The 16,639-nt window shown below is 40.8% G+C and overlaps 2 protein-coding genes across 2 annotated transcripts in view; one reads left to right on the forward strand and one right to left on the reverse strand.

Moving 5' to 3' along the window:
* LOC308265016 (olfactory receptor 2G6-like) overlaps positions 1–16,639 on the forward strand; it is a gene marked incomplete at both ends in the record, with an annotated part of 658,093 nt that overhangs the window by 106,632 nt on the left and 534,822 nt on the right. The gene's annotated exons all lie outside the window — the stretch shown is intronic.
* LOC308265521 (olfactory receptor 2T2) lies at positions 1,734–2,702 on the reverse strand (the record flags this gene model as incomplete). The annotated part of the gene is made up of 1 exon (XM_080699319.1): positions 1,734–2,702. One exon carries the CDS (start codon positions 2,700–2,702, stop codon positions 1,734–1,736), a length of 969 nt encoding a protein of 322 aa, XP_080555445.1.

The following is a 16,639-nucleotide window of genomic DNA, read 5'->3' on the forward strand; positions in this document are numbered from 1 at the left end:
TGGACCAAGAGCTGGAGTCTCAGAATCCGAGCAACCAATAATACAGTCCCAGTCCAAGTTGGAAAGGCCAGGAAACTCTCTGGAGAAACAATGGTGAAAGTCCAATTTGAAGAGCTAACGGTTGACATCACAGGCAGCAGCAGAAGTGTCTCTCAGGAAGAATAACACATACCTGAACGCAATTTTCTCCTGTCAAGGTCCTATGACTATCATAACAGTGTTGCTCACATTTAGGGTAGGACTTCCCTCTCAATCTGCTCATAATATAAGTCAGTCATCTCACCAACACACTCAAAGTTATATAATCTTAGATGCTTCATAATCCGAACACCTTGACAATCCAAATTAACCACAGAAATACCAGGGGATTAAAAGGGAATGGAGCTGAGCTGAAATAGCATTGAGGACCTTTCACAAATGAATTCCGGTATGCTTCTGTTCTTGAAGTTCATCCCTCCAGATCATCTTCCCTCTTTCTATTTGTTTGTTTAATTTCAAGGTAGAGATGAAGTGATTAGGAATCTGCTGAGATAAAACCAGTCTCAGGTTCAGCATCTTGAATGGTATGCTCTTTGTTTCCATCAGCATTGATGGAGGAAATTTCTTTTTTCTGTGTGTAGGTTGGCATTAAAGTAGCATTAGACTGAGTAAACTTTGCTTAATCTTTGTCATCTATACAACTTCTCAAAAAAATTCTTCATTATTTTCTAATCTTTCTACTGATAGAGGAAATTAATCAATACAATTATTTTAAATTTACTGTATTTTAGGATCTTACACTAAAAAAGTTAACTAAGCAGATGGTGGAAGGCTCACTGTAGTCTTTGCTTAGTTATAATTCTGAATTTCATACCTACCAAAACACTACATCTAACTGCAACTAATTAGAAAAGAAATATTGATCCACCAGCATACTAATGGAAATGTTGAGAAATGTTAAGCAACTTAACCCAAAGGAGGTATGTCTTTATCATAGTTACATATTAATCATTCTACATTTATCTATTACCATCACCGTAGCACTAAAGCATGAGTAGAAGTTGTTTTATACTTGTGGCCATATTACCATCTTAATGGCAGAGTCACTTTTCAATCAGCAATCAGTAAATGTTTTTTTAGTTTTCAGGCATATATTAGATTATGTGTAAATAAAGTCAGGGTAAAAATTCACCATGTAATTTTATATGTAAGAAAATAAAGGTATATAATGTGACTTAGAACATAGAACCCCAAATACAATCATATGTTCACAAAAATTTCTAAGTAAAACTGAAACCACTACTAGCATCAGAAAATATTTTACCATATTTATTTAATGTTTGAAATTACATCATCAAGAACATGGCAAGTGCTCCTCCCTGTAATTTGTGTTCAAAAGTTGGTACATACAGGCACAAATGGACACAGGGCCCTATGTAACACATAAAAGTGTCTACCCAGAGAGTCTTCCCAGATATTCTTGGCCTGACAGGCATGGTTTATACTGCTCCTTGATTGACAGCACTATCTAGAGAATATTTGTGGTTGAATCCTAACAATCAAGTTTACTGATGCTGAGACACTTTCTGCCTTTGGTTACAGTTCTTCAGTGCTGTTTGTAACAGGATGATCTACTTAGTGATAACTCAAGACTGTTAAAACCATACTGATTATTTTTTCGAACCAAGAATATATGTTCTATAAAGACTGTGTGTCTTTGGCCACAATAGCAGGGATATCTGCACTTGGTCCCCCTAGTATTTTCTGGACACATCCTTTGCTGCTACTCTCTGGAAGAAGGCATGACTCTGCAGCATTCTTCTGAGAGCCGAGGCCACATCTTTGTTCCTTAAGCTGTAAATGAGTGGGTTGAGCATGGGGGTGAGGATTGTGTAGAAGGCAGACACAATCTTGTCCTTCTCTGGTGTATGGTAGGAATGGGGCAGCACATTGGTGTAGAATGCTGCTCCGTAGAAAATGCTCACCACCATAATATGGGACGAACACGTGGCAAAGGCTTTGCGCCGACCCTCTGCAGAGTTCATGCGATGGACGGTGATGAGGATGCGCGTGTAGGAGACAGAGATGACAGAGATAGGGATTAGCAGCATCAGCACGCAGCAAGCATACATCAGGGTCTCATAGAGTGATGTGTCTATGCAGGATAGTTTCAGCACAGCTGGAATCTCACAGAAAAAGTGATTGATCTTTCGGGACCCACAGTAGGGGAAACTCATGGTGACCGGTGTCAGCATGAACCCATCTAAGGAGCCACCAACCCAGGAACCTAGCACCATGAATAAGCAAATCTTGCGGTTCATGAGGAGAGGGTACCTCAGAGGGTTGCACACAGCCACATACCGGTCATAGGCCATGAAGCCCAAAAGGAAAAATTCCCCTCCAATCAAGGTCAGGTAGAAGAAGATCTGGAGTGCACAGCCCAGGAAGGAAATGGTCTTTTCCTTGGACAGAAGGTCATGGAGCATCTTGGGGACTGTGATGCAGATGTAGACAGTATCCATGATGGAGAGCTGACTGAGCAAGAAGTACATAGGAGTGTGGAGCCGGGAGTCTACATGGATGAGCAGAACCATGACCATGTTGGCTGTCACCGCCACCACAAAGATGGAGAACACCACTGCAAAGACAAGCTCAGGAAGTGTGGGATGTGTGATGAGGCCTAAGAGGACGAAGTCAGTGGAGTTCTGGAGAACTGCCTCCATGTCTACACTACACAGCAGCTCCTTGGGCTGTAAAGCAGAAAGGGAGTGGGTTAACTAGTTATCCTATATTTTGCAAGTGTTCACCACAAACAGTATGCCAGACATTTATGACATAAAGAAAAGAACTTTAACTTCAGAATCTAGACTCTCAGCTTCAATATTGATGACTTATTTGACATTGCACAGATAAATTAATCTCGGACTTAATCTCATCATTTGCGAAAGGCCTTCATAGTCTATATGGGATAAATGTGAAATATAAATAATCATCTTTTAGGACCTGCATTGTTTTTATTTTCGAACATCATCTCTATGTACTTTAAATCTTTCCACTTCAGGATGAAAATTTCTTGAGATAGTTAGCCATGTCTTAATCCGACATTAACCTGTAATCAACATATATGGGATTATTCAGTTTAAAATACTCTCTGCCAAAAAATAAGTATGTCATTAATGTTATACACAGATAATCATTTGTGTTTCAATGAAATGATATAAAATGAACGTAGAATTGAATCTTCTAAAGAAACTTAATGGTGTGTGTGTGTGTGTGTGTGTGTGTGTGTGTGTGTATGTGTGCATGTGTGCAAACGTGCACACTGTGATTACTAAACATTATGTAGAAGTTTGGACCACCAGAGATGAAAAAGGTAGTTTTGCTTGCTTTGTTGAGGGTCAGGGTCTTCAATGTCCTGTGGTCAGAAGCTGATCTGCAAAGGGAGCTTAGGTGTTAGTCATTGACTGTTTCAAGCACTTTGGATTCTTTGTCCTCACAGGATAATTTGAGGCCATACTTCTCAAAATGGGGACTATGATGAACTCTCTTGGTCAAGCAGGGATTTGGGTCATAATCATAGTAGTCTTTCTGGTTGACATCATGGGGAGTCTGCCAAAATTTAATAGCTAAGTACTGTACAGTAACCTAAGCTGCTCTTCAATTATCATTCAGCTAGAACATTAAGTTTCCTGAGCAACTAAGATCCTGAACCTATTGGACTGTAAAATTATTCTAAGAGTCTATTGCTAACTGGATTTTCTATCCTTACATTTAGTTTTCTATGATGTTATGGATCCTTCATGTCTTTAAGTAAAAAGAACTAAATATAAAAATTTCTAAATTCTAAGTGGAAGAAATTTCCAAATTCACTCAAAGTGAAAATAGATAGCAATATTGATGTTTCTTCAAAATAAACTTGAGAAATTCTCATTCTCATAGTTTCTCTTGAGAAATGCAAATGTGTGCCACTTTAATACTTTTAAATGTATTGAGAACTAAACTGTCAATTTTATTAGGTCATTTGGAGCCTCTCTCCATTTCTGTGACAAAATTTCTGAAGAAGCATATTTCTGTAAAGTATATTGTTACCAACATTATAAATATACCTGGATCTTTTTGTTCTGTGTCAGATAAATACAGTCTTTGAATCACCAAGAAGAAATAAACACCCCTCATATTGAAGCCAAAATTATAAGAGCAATAAAGGAAGAGTTCTTCTTAGTGTTCATTCAGGATGGAAATCTATAGAAGTAATATTCCATATGATTAAGCAAGATTACAAAAGGAAAAATATAAAGGGCACTATTTGTATTGGCCTGTTCTAGAGCTTAACTTTGTCACATTTAATCACTTAAAGAGAAAAACAAACACCTAAACATCAAATACTGACATTTCACAAGCTTGATGAAAGCCAGCTACTCCTTCTTCAATATGTTAAAGATTTTCTTGTGATAGTAACAGCTCTGAATCACGGGTGAAGAAAATATATTTGTAGGTACAGGGCATCAGCAATAACTGGTTGAAAACTGAAATAGTCAATGCAGGCAGACAACAGCTGTATCTTGACAAAACATCTATTTATCACCTAGGTGCATTGTGTCTGCTAAGTGTTAATTACTGTAGTATAAGATCAGCTTCAAACAACCTTCTAAATACAGTTTGAAGACCTGAAATAAACAAGTGTGACAACTAAAATTTTTCTAAGAAAATTATAAATGACTTCTGAATTAAAGTATCGGCCAGAGAATTCTGTTTCATATAAATCAGATTCTTCCTCACACGGTATTCAACAGAAGGAAGCTAATCACTCTGTTGCCTCAATCTCTTTGGTTAAGGAATGAAAACGTTTCTAATTCCTACATTCTGTAGAGTAGATTCTAGAGGAATAGAGTTCAAAAGATAAAAGAAAAGAAATATATATTTTAAACCACCTTCCTTCTTTTTGTATAACTGAAGGTGTGTGTGTGTGTGTGTGTGTGTGTGTGTGTGTGTGGTGAGTACATACATGTGTGTGAGTGTGTGTGTAAGGAACAAGCTTTTCTAAGGAGTGGCACACTACAGGGCTTAGCAGAAAAGAGCAACTTACTCATTTTAATGAGTCAACTATTCAGAACCTGATATGATACATGTTTCAGCGCATAACTAATATTGCTCCAAATGATATTGGGTAATTTCAGTAAGCAGTTAAATTTGTATCTAAATTATTTTAAATTAGAAAACTATTTTTCTGAGTTCCTTCTGCCTACATCAGTCCCCAGCATCTATATCCAACCCATGACGAGGTGACACTGTTGTGCAAATGGTTGTGTGGTTGATGTGGTTGGTTTATTTGATGAGACCCTGGTTCCACACCCTCCAGTGGCCTTTCTTCCCCTGCTCTTCTCCAGTGCTCAAGGCCTCCAATATCTCGGATTCCCTCACCAACTACAGTCTTTCTTTAAAAAATCATATATATTTATATTTATCTTATATAAATTTATTTATTTATTTATTTATTTATTTATTGGTATTACTGGGGTTCCTGGAAGCCCTTCTACTGCCAGGCTACACTCCCAGACCCGTTTTATATTTTTATTTGGAAACAGGGTCTCTTAAGCCAGAGAGGCTGGCTCCGAACCAGCGCAATCCTCCTGTCTCCGCCTCCCAAACGCGGGGATTACAAGTGTGGGCCATCACGCCTAGCTATATGAATATAATATTTATGTACAATAAAGAAAATCCTTTAATCTGCATGATCTCAACTTCTGGCCTTTAGCTGCTGGAGGCAAACAACATCCTGTCTCTGGAGTCAGTCAGTCTCTGGAGGCCCCATGGACAGGGGTCTCTGGAATTCTGGGGTTTGCACCTTTGAAACTACAATGGGAAGAGCTGAGAGAGTTTGGAGAAAGGATTAGTACAACTTGTCTATCTCATGGAAAGATGAGGTTTAGAGGATGAGAGAAGCTCTGTGCAGGGTACCAAGTGGTAGGCACAGTGTGTGTGAGAGCCATGGATCTGAAGTTCTTTGTTTCTGAAGGAGGGAAAAGTGGGACCATGATAGCATATAGGGATGTAGCTGCTATGGATAAAGTTTGTAAAAGAAAAAAAAAAAAAAACGATGGGAAAGGCATCAAGGGATACAGGAGAAACCAGAATCTCTAGTGTTCCTCAAACCAGAAAGAACTAATAGAAATGGCCATGTGCTGGTACTTTAGGTTCGATACACAGAGGTATAGCAAATTAGCAGAGCTGTGTTTCATTGGCTCTGATGATGTCTGCCAGAATGCTTCACCTGGACAGCGTGCCTAGGGCCAGTGACCAAGAAACCCTTAAAGGATGGTACATCTCAGGAGTACTCAGGGAATAACCGCTTTGGAAAGAGTAGCATGCCCTGAGGGCAAGACACGACAGCTCAGTCATGGCAGCAGATTGCTCTGGATTGCAGATCTAAAACTTGAGACTTAAACAAAGGAGAGAGAACTGGATCACTGGTCGTGTGTTTAATATCAGAAAAGTCTTGTAAGCAGAGCAGGCAGGCACATGGGGTGAAGAGAGGGAGAGAGGGAGCACCTTAGAGAGTGACAGCATGGAGCAGAGGGGGCTGGAAGGTAAAGGCTGAGAGACAGACACTCAGAGTATCTATAAGCTGGGTGTGGTGCTGCACAGTTGTAATCCCAGCATTTGAGAGTCTGAGACAGGAAGACTGCAGTTCATGGACAGCTCGGCTACTTAGTGAGGCCCTTCGCAACTCAGTGAGACCCTGTTTCAAAATAAAGAATAAACAAATTAGGGCTGGAGGTGTAGATCAAAGGCATAATGCCCCCAGCTTCCATCCCTAGCACCTAGCATCTCTCTCTCTCTCTCTCTCTCTCTCTCTCTCTCTCTCTCTCTCTCTCTCTCTCCAAATATGGAGTAAATTTGAATTATTCCACTAGGAAAATACATAATAAAATGGTTATTTAAGAAAGATGTAACTGGGCGTGGGTATGATGGTACATGTCTATAATTCCATCACTTGAGAGGCTAAAACAGGAGAATGACAGGTCCAACACCAGCCTTAAACACTCAGTGAGAGCAGGGCATGGTGGCGCACGCTTGTAATCCAAGTGCGTGGGAGGCGGACACAGGAGAATCTCACAGGTTTGAAGCCAGCCTCGTTGGCTTAAGAGACCCTGTTTCCAAATAAAAATATAAAAAGTAGGTGTCTGGGAGTGTAGCCCAGAGGTAGAAGGGTTTCCAGGAACCCCAGTACCACCACCAAAAAAAAAAAAAAATCTCAGTGATACTCTCAACAACCTAGCAAGACTCTGTTTCAAACCAAAATATAAGGTTATAACTTAGAGGTAGAATGCCCCTGAATTCAACCCCCAGTACCACACATAAAAAAAAAGAAAGAAAGAAGAAAGGAAGGAAAGAAAAGAAAGAAAAGATGTAGCCAGGTGTTTTGGTGCACACCTGTAATTCTCATACTTGGAACATACTTGGAAGGCTAAGATGGTAGGATCACAGGTTTGAGGTTTTTGTTTGATAACAAAATAAAAGATAAAATAGGGCTGAGAGTATAACTCAAACATAGAATGTCTCTGTGTTCAATCACTAGTTCAAAGAAGGGAAGAAAGAAAGAGAAAGAAAAGAGAGAGAGAAAGAGAAGGAGAAACAATAGACCTGACAAAATTAACAGTCTTGAAAGCAACGTCACTTATCAAGTTACTACTAATAAACATTTTACAGTCCTGACGGGCTGGGATCACTGAATTTCTCTTTTCACCATACCCACTATGACTGACCTCCTTGGTCCATCTTTATAAATTAGGAAACAATTTGGACTCTGCTTCAGAGATTAAATGATCATATTTAGCCCCTTCCCTCGGTGGCATCTTGTCTTCAGTGATGGAAGACGGTCCCTTTCCTTCACCTCTATAATTCTCACGGTCATCTAGCTCCACAGAGGTCTCTTCACCTACTCCATTTATTTAGAATAATTGATTTCATTAGTGAAAGAAACTTCTCCTTCCTTCTCCATCCTCACACTCAATTTAAAAACTTACAAAGTGAAAAATTAAGCATGAAGAAGAAGACAAAGGGTTTCCTTACTTTAAGAAATTGGAGACAGATGGGAGTGGTGACACACACCTGTAATCCCAGAACTTGGGAGGCAGAGACGGGAGGATTGCAGTTTCAAGTTCAGCTTCAGCAATGTGGGGAGATATTCAGCAACCTAGCAAGGACTTGTTTTAAAATGAAAATATAAAGAGGTGGGACTGTGGCTCAGAGGTAGAATGCCCCTGGGCTCAATCCTGAGTAACCCCCCCTCACACACACACAGTATCATAATATATGGGTGACATATATTTAGCACTTAAGTACCAGGAATTAGTTTAGAAGGAAGACTATGGGTTTTAGTACAAGATGCCATTTTATCTAACGCAGGAACAAGCAAGATAAAGCACATCTGGGTTCCTGGAATACCAAGTAAATCATCTAAATTCCAAGTTGCCAGCTGCCAACTGCCAGAGAGGACCACTCTTTTGATCCCCAGAGATGTCTCCTGAACATTGGTGTCAGTTTATGTGGTAGAAAATAGACATCAAAGGTCCTGGCCTATGATCCATCTACCCCACCCCATCAACACTATATAGAAAGAAATGGCAGTTAAGAGGGAAAGAGTGACTGCACAAGACCAGCAGTGATGGAGAAAGGTGAGAGGCAGACACCACCTGCTCTACACGCGATGCACACACTATGGCCACCCAACCTAAGTTTCCAGCATGGGCACAGCACCTTCTTCTTCATCAGTGACTCAGTCTAATAGGAACATGGGTGTGAAGTTGTTTCTGAATGAGCCACTGTGCAAGGTAACTTCCAGTGGATATTTTTAAGGAATAGTATTTGTTTATGAAATAGTTTTACTTTAAGGCATTTTATGTCTTATGGAGAAAGAAAAGGAGAGAAAGGATTAGAAAAGGAATAAAAAGAAGATGTTTCTCCATGATCAAATAATTATCTCTTATGTGTGAGGCTCTGGGTTCAGTTTCCTAGTACCAAACACATACACAAAAAAGTAATGCAAAGAAAAAGGAAAACATTCAACATCTTAATCCTGAAGCTTGCAGAAAATCTTTACCCACCCCTGACTACATACAAAGAGGGAAATCCTTGCTTTAAAGTTATGCACAGGGCAAAATATGTTGTTACTCCACTAATAACATACATCGTTGGCATCAGCCCATTAATGTTTGAAAATTTCCATAATGAATACTAAGCACACTCTTCTAAGTTTCAGCTCCCACATACCCTTTTCCTGTTCAGGAAACCCATTTATGCCCTTGTAAATTATTGTCAGATTCTTCTTATCCCCATGTTTCAAATAAAGTGTCCCTCTTCCAAAGGTATGCTTGCCAAAGAATGAATGCATATATTCATCATTCCGCATCTCAAAAAGATCTCCACCTCAGCCATGTGTGATGGTGACCCCTGTAACCCTAGTACTTAGGATGCTGAGATAGGAAGAAGAGAGAGGTCATCACAGATAACTTAGCAAGACCCTGTTTCAAAATAAAAAATAAAATATAGCTGAAAGTATAGCTCAGAGGTAGAATGCCCCAGGATTCAATCCTCAACACCAAGAAGAAGGAAAGGAGAAAGAAAAGGAGAAGGAGGTGGAGGAGGAGGAGGAGGAAGAAAGATCGACACCTTCTTAGTTGTTACCACATAAGGTGGCTCCAGGGAAGCTTTGCATGGTTACAGAGTGATGCCCAAAGGAAACTTCCTAGAACCTGGGAAATGTTCTCTGTTTTCCTACCTTAGAGCAGGTGAGCCCAAGCCTTAGTAAGCCAGCAGTGGGATGGAGACTTCTTAAATACTGCAGGATGGAGGTGAGGCTCAGTTTCAAGAAAGCTTTTCATTAATAATGGATTTCCACATTCCCCAGGAGAGGCCTCTGGGCTATCAATTAATCCAGGTTTACTTGGTTAAATTTGAGCATGGGAGTAAGCTCATCTCCACTTGCCAAAGTGTGCTCTGTTTTCCCAAGTGGAAGGCTGAAATTGCCTCTTGATATTTCATCATAGAACTTCTTATCCAATCTTGACATCTCTCTAGAGTAATGAAAAAGAATGGTCTAATTCAGCTTAGGCTGAGATGTCCACATAAAAGAGATTCTCCAGGGTAGGGGCCTCAGATCATAAAAGTAAAAAAGAAAGAAAAAATTTATTTATTGAAAGCCACAGAAGAAAAGCTGCATGGTGATGGTGACTGGGGTGAGCAAGAAACCATCTATAGACCCTCCCAGCCAAGTCACCACCACAATCAACAAGCAAACCCTGGTAAGAACAGGGTAGTGCAGAGGGTTACAGATGGCTACGTAGCGGTCATAGGACATGAGTCCCAAGAGGAAGAACTCCGCCCCTGCCAAGGTCAAGTAGAGGAAGTGCTGGGCAGTGCATCCTGCAAAGGAAATGGCCCTCTGGCTCCTCACCTGGTAAAGAGCATTTTGGGCACGATGGTGGAAATGTACAGGATGTCCATGATGGAGAGCTGGCTGAGCAGGAAGTACCTGGGGGTGTGGAGGAGAGATTCCACGTGGATGAGAAGGATCATGACAGTGTTGCTGGCTATGGAGACCATGAAGACCAGGAGAACAAGGGTGAAGAGAAGCCAGGGGAAGCGGGTGTTGCTGAACAAACCCAGCAGCAAAAAGTCGGCATACATGGAGTAATTGTCTCACTTTATAGCTCTGTAGGTTACAGAAAATAGATGTGAATAAGACAGGGGGATGGATAAAATATCTAGTTTACTTAAAACATTGTCACTTGGTTCTGGATAAATCAAGAAACATTCTTTTGATCTCATGAAGCTAAAAACTCAATTTTCTAAAAGAACAGCTTGAGTAGGATCGTTACTGTGTCACATCACACCACCATTTATTCAAAAGTGGTGTGCTTGTCTTGCCAATTATTGCTTGTTATTAACATAGAACTCATGACTAAGTGAGTTTATGTCCTTTTGTTTATAGGCATTAATGCTTCTCTCCCTCAAGAGCAGTTACTTGAAGAAGATGCACATAAAACAGACCAGAAATATTTTGATATAGAAAAGAAAGAGAAATAAGAAAGAGTCTTCACCTCCAAACTCTTTCCCTACACTAGGCTCTAGTTCGCACACTTATAATTCAGAGTCAAAACCAACAGTCAAGAACATGTGGTTTGTCTATGGAAAAATAACCACATTCATTCTACCTAGCTTACATCACTTTTAACATGCTTATATGTTGTACATGTGAGTGCATAACAGGTCCATTTTGTTCAGTATTTGTAGAAAATGAGCCTATACTGAAGAATAAACCATAAGATTTGAATTGTTAGAAGAAATTCAAGAATTAGAATGAAAACCAACATGAAAGGACAAAATGATATTTAGTGTTGTGTTAGTCAGCTTTTTCATTGCTGTGACCAAAACATCAGAAAAGAACAACTTAGAGAACCATTTGGGCTTGTAGTTTCAGAGGTTTCAGAGGTTCAGTCCATGGTTGGCTGGCTCCAAGGCACTTTTGAGTGAGAAGTATTAATGCCCATGGTTCAGTGACATGGCAGTGGAAGTCTACTCCACTAATGGCAACCAGAAACAGAGAGTGAAAGGGAACAGGTAGAAACAGACATAGTCCTCAGGGCTGTGAAGGATGTCCTATGTCCTTCAGCCACGCTGCACCTCTGAACCTTTCTGCACTGAGAATCATCAACACCTGAGTTTTGGGGAGAAAATTCCACACTCAGACCCAAACACTCTGCCCCTGCCCCCAAAAGCTCTTGACCATCTCACAGTACAAAATGCACTCAATCTCCAAGAGTCTCCATAGTCTTAACAGTTCCAGCACTTCTCAAAAGCCCAAGCCCAAAGTCTTCTCTGAGATTCAAGGCAAACTCTTTGCAGTAAAAATAAGAAAAACATGTTATGTGCTTCCAATATACAGTTTCATAAAGTAAACTTTCTGATTCCAAAGGGGAATAGAAAGGATGGATGGGACCAAAGCAAGACTGAGAGCTGACAGGGCAAACCCTGAGTCCTGTAGCTCCTTGTCTGGTATCCAGAGCACACAGTAGGAAGCTCATCATATGGCCTTGCTCGTTGCAGCTCCTGTGACCTCTCTCTTGGGCTTACTGGTCTGCTTGTGTGTAGCTTTCCTTGGCAGATGTTCCATGTTTCTGACATCTCTTAATTCACAAGGTCTATAATGCAGCATTAGCTTCTATCTGATATCTTCATATATGCACTTTTAGGGGCTTCCCAAAAGAGTTCCAACCCTGCTATACTTTGACTGGCCTCTCAGGCCTTCCTTTGAAATCTGGGTGGAAGCCTCCATGACTGCTTAACTCCATCATCATGCATTTCTGGAGAACCAAGATCATGTGAACAAAGTCAAAGTCTGTCACCAGCTTGAGCAGAAGCTAGACAGACCCCTTGTACCATGGTTGCAGTGGCTTCTGAGTGCCTGGGCAGCTAACAGCACTGGAATAAATTCTGGTGAAACAATATATTGCACAGCATATGCACAGGGTGCCCTCAAAGAAGTCTTAAAAGTCTCTTTCCAAAAAGTTTACGTTATTATACCCTTGAGTCTGTGATGGAGAGTGAGAAAGATGAATGCCTTCCAGTCCTGTCCCTCAGTAACTTAATGAGGACAATCTCCACATAGGACCATACTCATTATTTCATGTAAAGGATGGTAGAGGATTAGTGGTACAAGCACAGGGACTACCCTGGTCCATGGGGAGTGTTAAAACCTGAGAGGGAAAACTGGGTGTAAGAATTTTCCTGTCAGGACAAGGATGTCCCCAGCTCTGGCCATGAATATTCCTGGCACTGAAATCCACTAATGAGACTCTGGAGACTTCCCAGCATTCCTCACAAAGGGAAAAGGAGATTTGAGAGGCTCAGATTTTTTTTTTTTTTTGGTTGTACTGGGGTTCCTGGAAGTCCTTCTACCTCCGGGCTACACTCCCAGACCTATTTTTACATTTTTATTTGGAAACAGGGTCCCCTAGCCAGCATGCGTGGCTGGCTTCGAACCTGCGCGATCCTCCTGTCTCTCCCTCCCAAGCACGGGGATTACAGGCGTGCGCCACCACGCCCGGCTGAGGCTCAGATTTTAAGAGCTTCTTTCTCTACTTTTTCATGTCCTGTGTTTTCATGTCCTGTATTTACACAATTACAAAGGAGTATAACAACACTAAAAAACATATGGAAAATAATTTTAAAAAAGAAAACAACTGAAATACTTCATTCCCCAGTACAAAAATTACAATGCCTGTGCAGTTTCTCTTCTTCCTTCCTTCCTTCCTTCCTTCCTTCCTTCCTTCCTTCCTTCCTTTTTTCTTTCTTTCTTTCTTTCTTTCTTTCTTTCTTTCTTTCTTTCTTTCTTTCTTTCTTTTGCAGTGTTTGGAAACCCACTGTCTTGTTCATGCTAAGCAAGTGCATTAACACTGAGTTATATCTCAACCCTATGCCTAATCTTAAGCTTTCATATACATTCAATTTTATGCATGCTTAGCAATATTTAATATACCATGGTGTATTAAATATTGTATATATTTCATATAAAATCTGAATATTGCAGTGGTTGAATGATTGGGACAGCACTTTCTTCATTCTTCCTGGGCTAGCTGACATGCGCGTTACTCCTAAGTTTTCTTATGATAAACAATAGTATGAGGTTACTTTTCTGGGATAGTCTATATAAATGGATTATTGGGTTTTAGAAGCTCACCATCAAATATTAGACAAGATGTTGGCCAATGATGCTGACAAACCTTAGAGCACACTAGGTGCATTAGATTTCATCTAGCAATGACTAATGACCACCACCACCTCTTCCTCATAGAAGCTCCTCTCAAACAACTTATCTAAGCCTCCAGTCTGTAAAACACAGGCTTCTACCTTTCTTGGGAACCTTCTCTGTAGGTTTTACCCAATAATGCCTGTATTGCCATTGAACCATTCCCTTTTCCTTCCTCTTCTGAACCTTTCTGGGGTGAGCTTTTATATCTTCTTGTGGTCCCCACCTGCTCTTTTGTGGTTGGCCAGAATTGGGACTTGGGTGCTCAATGTCTTTTGCCATTTCAATCCCTAATTTGAATCTCTATCCTGTGGGCTCCAGTCTCCTTGTTACCATCCCCATCCTTGGTTACACAGGCTATCTCAGAATGCAGCCCACAGAAGGGGCTGAAGTTTTGTTCGATTTCCATAATCCTTGCCTGGTCCGTGTTAACCCTTATATCTTATTAACCTTCCATGTTTTTGTTCTTTATACAGATAGTATCTTTAACTCTTCCTATTTCCAGGTTCTCTGGCCTGCCTTACTAAAGCAGTGTTGCCTTGCTAAAGATACTACTACCTTGTAAAACCATTGCTTAAGTATTTGACATGGCAGGCAATCATCCTGCCTTTCTCATAGCCTGTTAAACATAGAAATTTTTTTGGCATTGCAAAAACTTAAAATGTACAGTGAAACAACTAAAAGCAAATGTAATGTAAAACCTTAGAGTTGTTTTAAAAACAAGATGCCCTTTCCTCTCTTTTCCAATGTTCTCACTAGTACCTACACTCTACTTTTGGAGGGAAATCTCAGACTCTTGGGCTTTCTCAGATGCTGTCTACCCTGCACTATTTCTTGGCTTTTTACTATTCAATTCATTCACTTAAACCAAATGTGTGAATACAGGGGCCTGAAATTTATGTTCCTCATCTTGAAGTTTGTGTAATCAAGGGAAGTGTTCTTAGGAGAAAGAATGCAAATCATGATTCATATTTAGAAAAAACAATAAACATTCTCTTCAGATGGGAAAAGCTATCCTGAAAAATTATGCACTTAAAAAACTTTCAATTCTCAAAAAGTATCCTGAGCCAAGCTAACATAACCTATTACTATTTAAACACTGGACACAATCATTTCTTCACTGTATCCAACAGTGTTTGACTCCATATTCCATGATTGAACTTTATAAAAAAAATTTTCTTTTCCATAGAGAGATAGTTCAATCTTTCTGCTACCAAAATCTGCATTATCCACAGACAAGATTTTTGAGATGAGGGGAAAATAAGTTATATTGATTTGCTAGCAGTGGCAAATATTCTGTGAGAAATAGCTGATTTTTCCAAAGCTTAGAAGAAAAGGCTTTGTAAAACCATGTGTTGTCCTGGAGATAAGTGTCCTCAGACCCATTTCAGTTGACATCTTGGTTGAAAGACCCTAGCTCAGCTTAGCTAAAGCAAAGCCATGATTAACCTAAATCTGAACCCGGAAGATAGAGTTGCTGCTGTGGAGGGTTTCAAAAGTCAGTAAGCCTGCCAAACAGGATGAGTGGGAGCATAACTGCTCGCTTGCAGTCTCCTGGCAGAACAGACCATTACCGTATGTCCTATACAATTTTCTATTGAGTGAAGGCCAAAACAACCTCATGATCGAGGTCGTCTTGTTCCCTAGTTACCTGGACCAATAACAACTCTGTATCTAGGCTAACAATGCTTTTCTGCTTCTGTAACCCCGCTTCCGCTGCCCCTATAAAAACCCACTGAAAAAGACCAGGCGCGCGCAAGTCTCTGTGCAGACTCTGCCACCCACAGGTACCTGTGTTTAATAAAATCCTCGTGCTATTGCATCCAGTGGTCTCGGATTGATCTCTGGGCTTCAGGGTCTCCATTCCTAAGGGAAAGACCACTCGGGGTCTTTCATTTGGGGGCTCGTCCGGGATCGGCGACCCCTACCCAGGGACCACCGACTCACCACCGGGAGGTAAGCGCTTTAAGTTGAATGTTTCGTGTTGTCTTTAAGTTGTGTTTCTGAGACTTGATCAGGTCAATCTGTATCTGAGGGGAAGGAGGGGAGTTGACGAACTCAGAACCCTCAACCCCGCGTCCCGGGAGACGTCCCGAGGACATCTGTGTTCCAATTGTTGGAGCAATCTGTAGAGGAGAGGGGGAACTTGGAATCCTCCCTTATTCCTCATCTGGTAGAGGAGAGGGGGAACTTGGAATCCTCCCTTATTCCTCATCTGAAAGTCATATTGCGGCCGCAACGTTTGTTAGTCTTGTGACGATTTGTTCTGTGTGTGTGTGTCAAATTTTGTGTTTATTGTCTCTTAAAACCATGGGCCAAACCTTAATTACCCCTTTAAGTCTTTCCTTAGATCATTGGACCGACGTAAGGTGCTGAGCTGAGTCAATCTCGGTAGAAATAAAAAAGAAAAAATGGAACACCCTCTGTTCATCTGAATGGCCTGCCTTCGGAAAGGGATGGCCAGCAGAGGGCACATTCAACCTAGAAATCATAACTAATGTTAAAAAAAATTATTTTTCAGGTGGGAAGACAGGGACACCCGGATCAAGTCCCTTATATTATCACCTGGGAAAGCCTTGTATTGGATCCCCCGGTGTGGGTCCAGCCTTTTCTTCCCCTTAAAATTTCTTCCCCTCTAGCCCCCACTTCCCTCGAACCTTCCCCCCGTTCCTCCCTTTATCCTTTAGTTCCCCGCTCTCCAAAGCCTAAACCTGTTCCTCCAGTTTATCCCCCAGATCCCAGTGCACCTTTAATAGATCTTTTAACGGAGGAACCTCCTCCCTATGCCACTCCTCCCCAGCCCCGGAGCAAAATGAAGCAGCTAGAGAAAATGATCCTGCACCCAGAGAC

The sequence above is a fragment of the Muscardinus avellanarius genome (genome assembly GCF_963383645.1).
Source record: "Muscardinus avellanarius genome assembly, chromosome: 7".
Classification (NCBI taxonomy): domain Eukaryota; kingdom Metazoa; phylum Chordata; class Mammalia; order Rodentia; family Gliridae; genus Muscardinus; species Muscardinus avellanarius.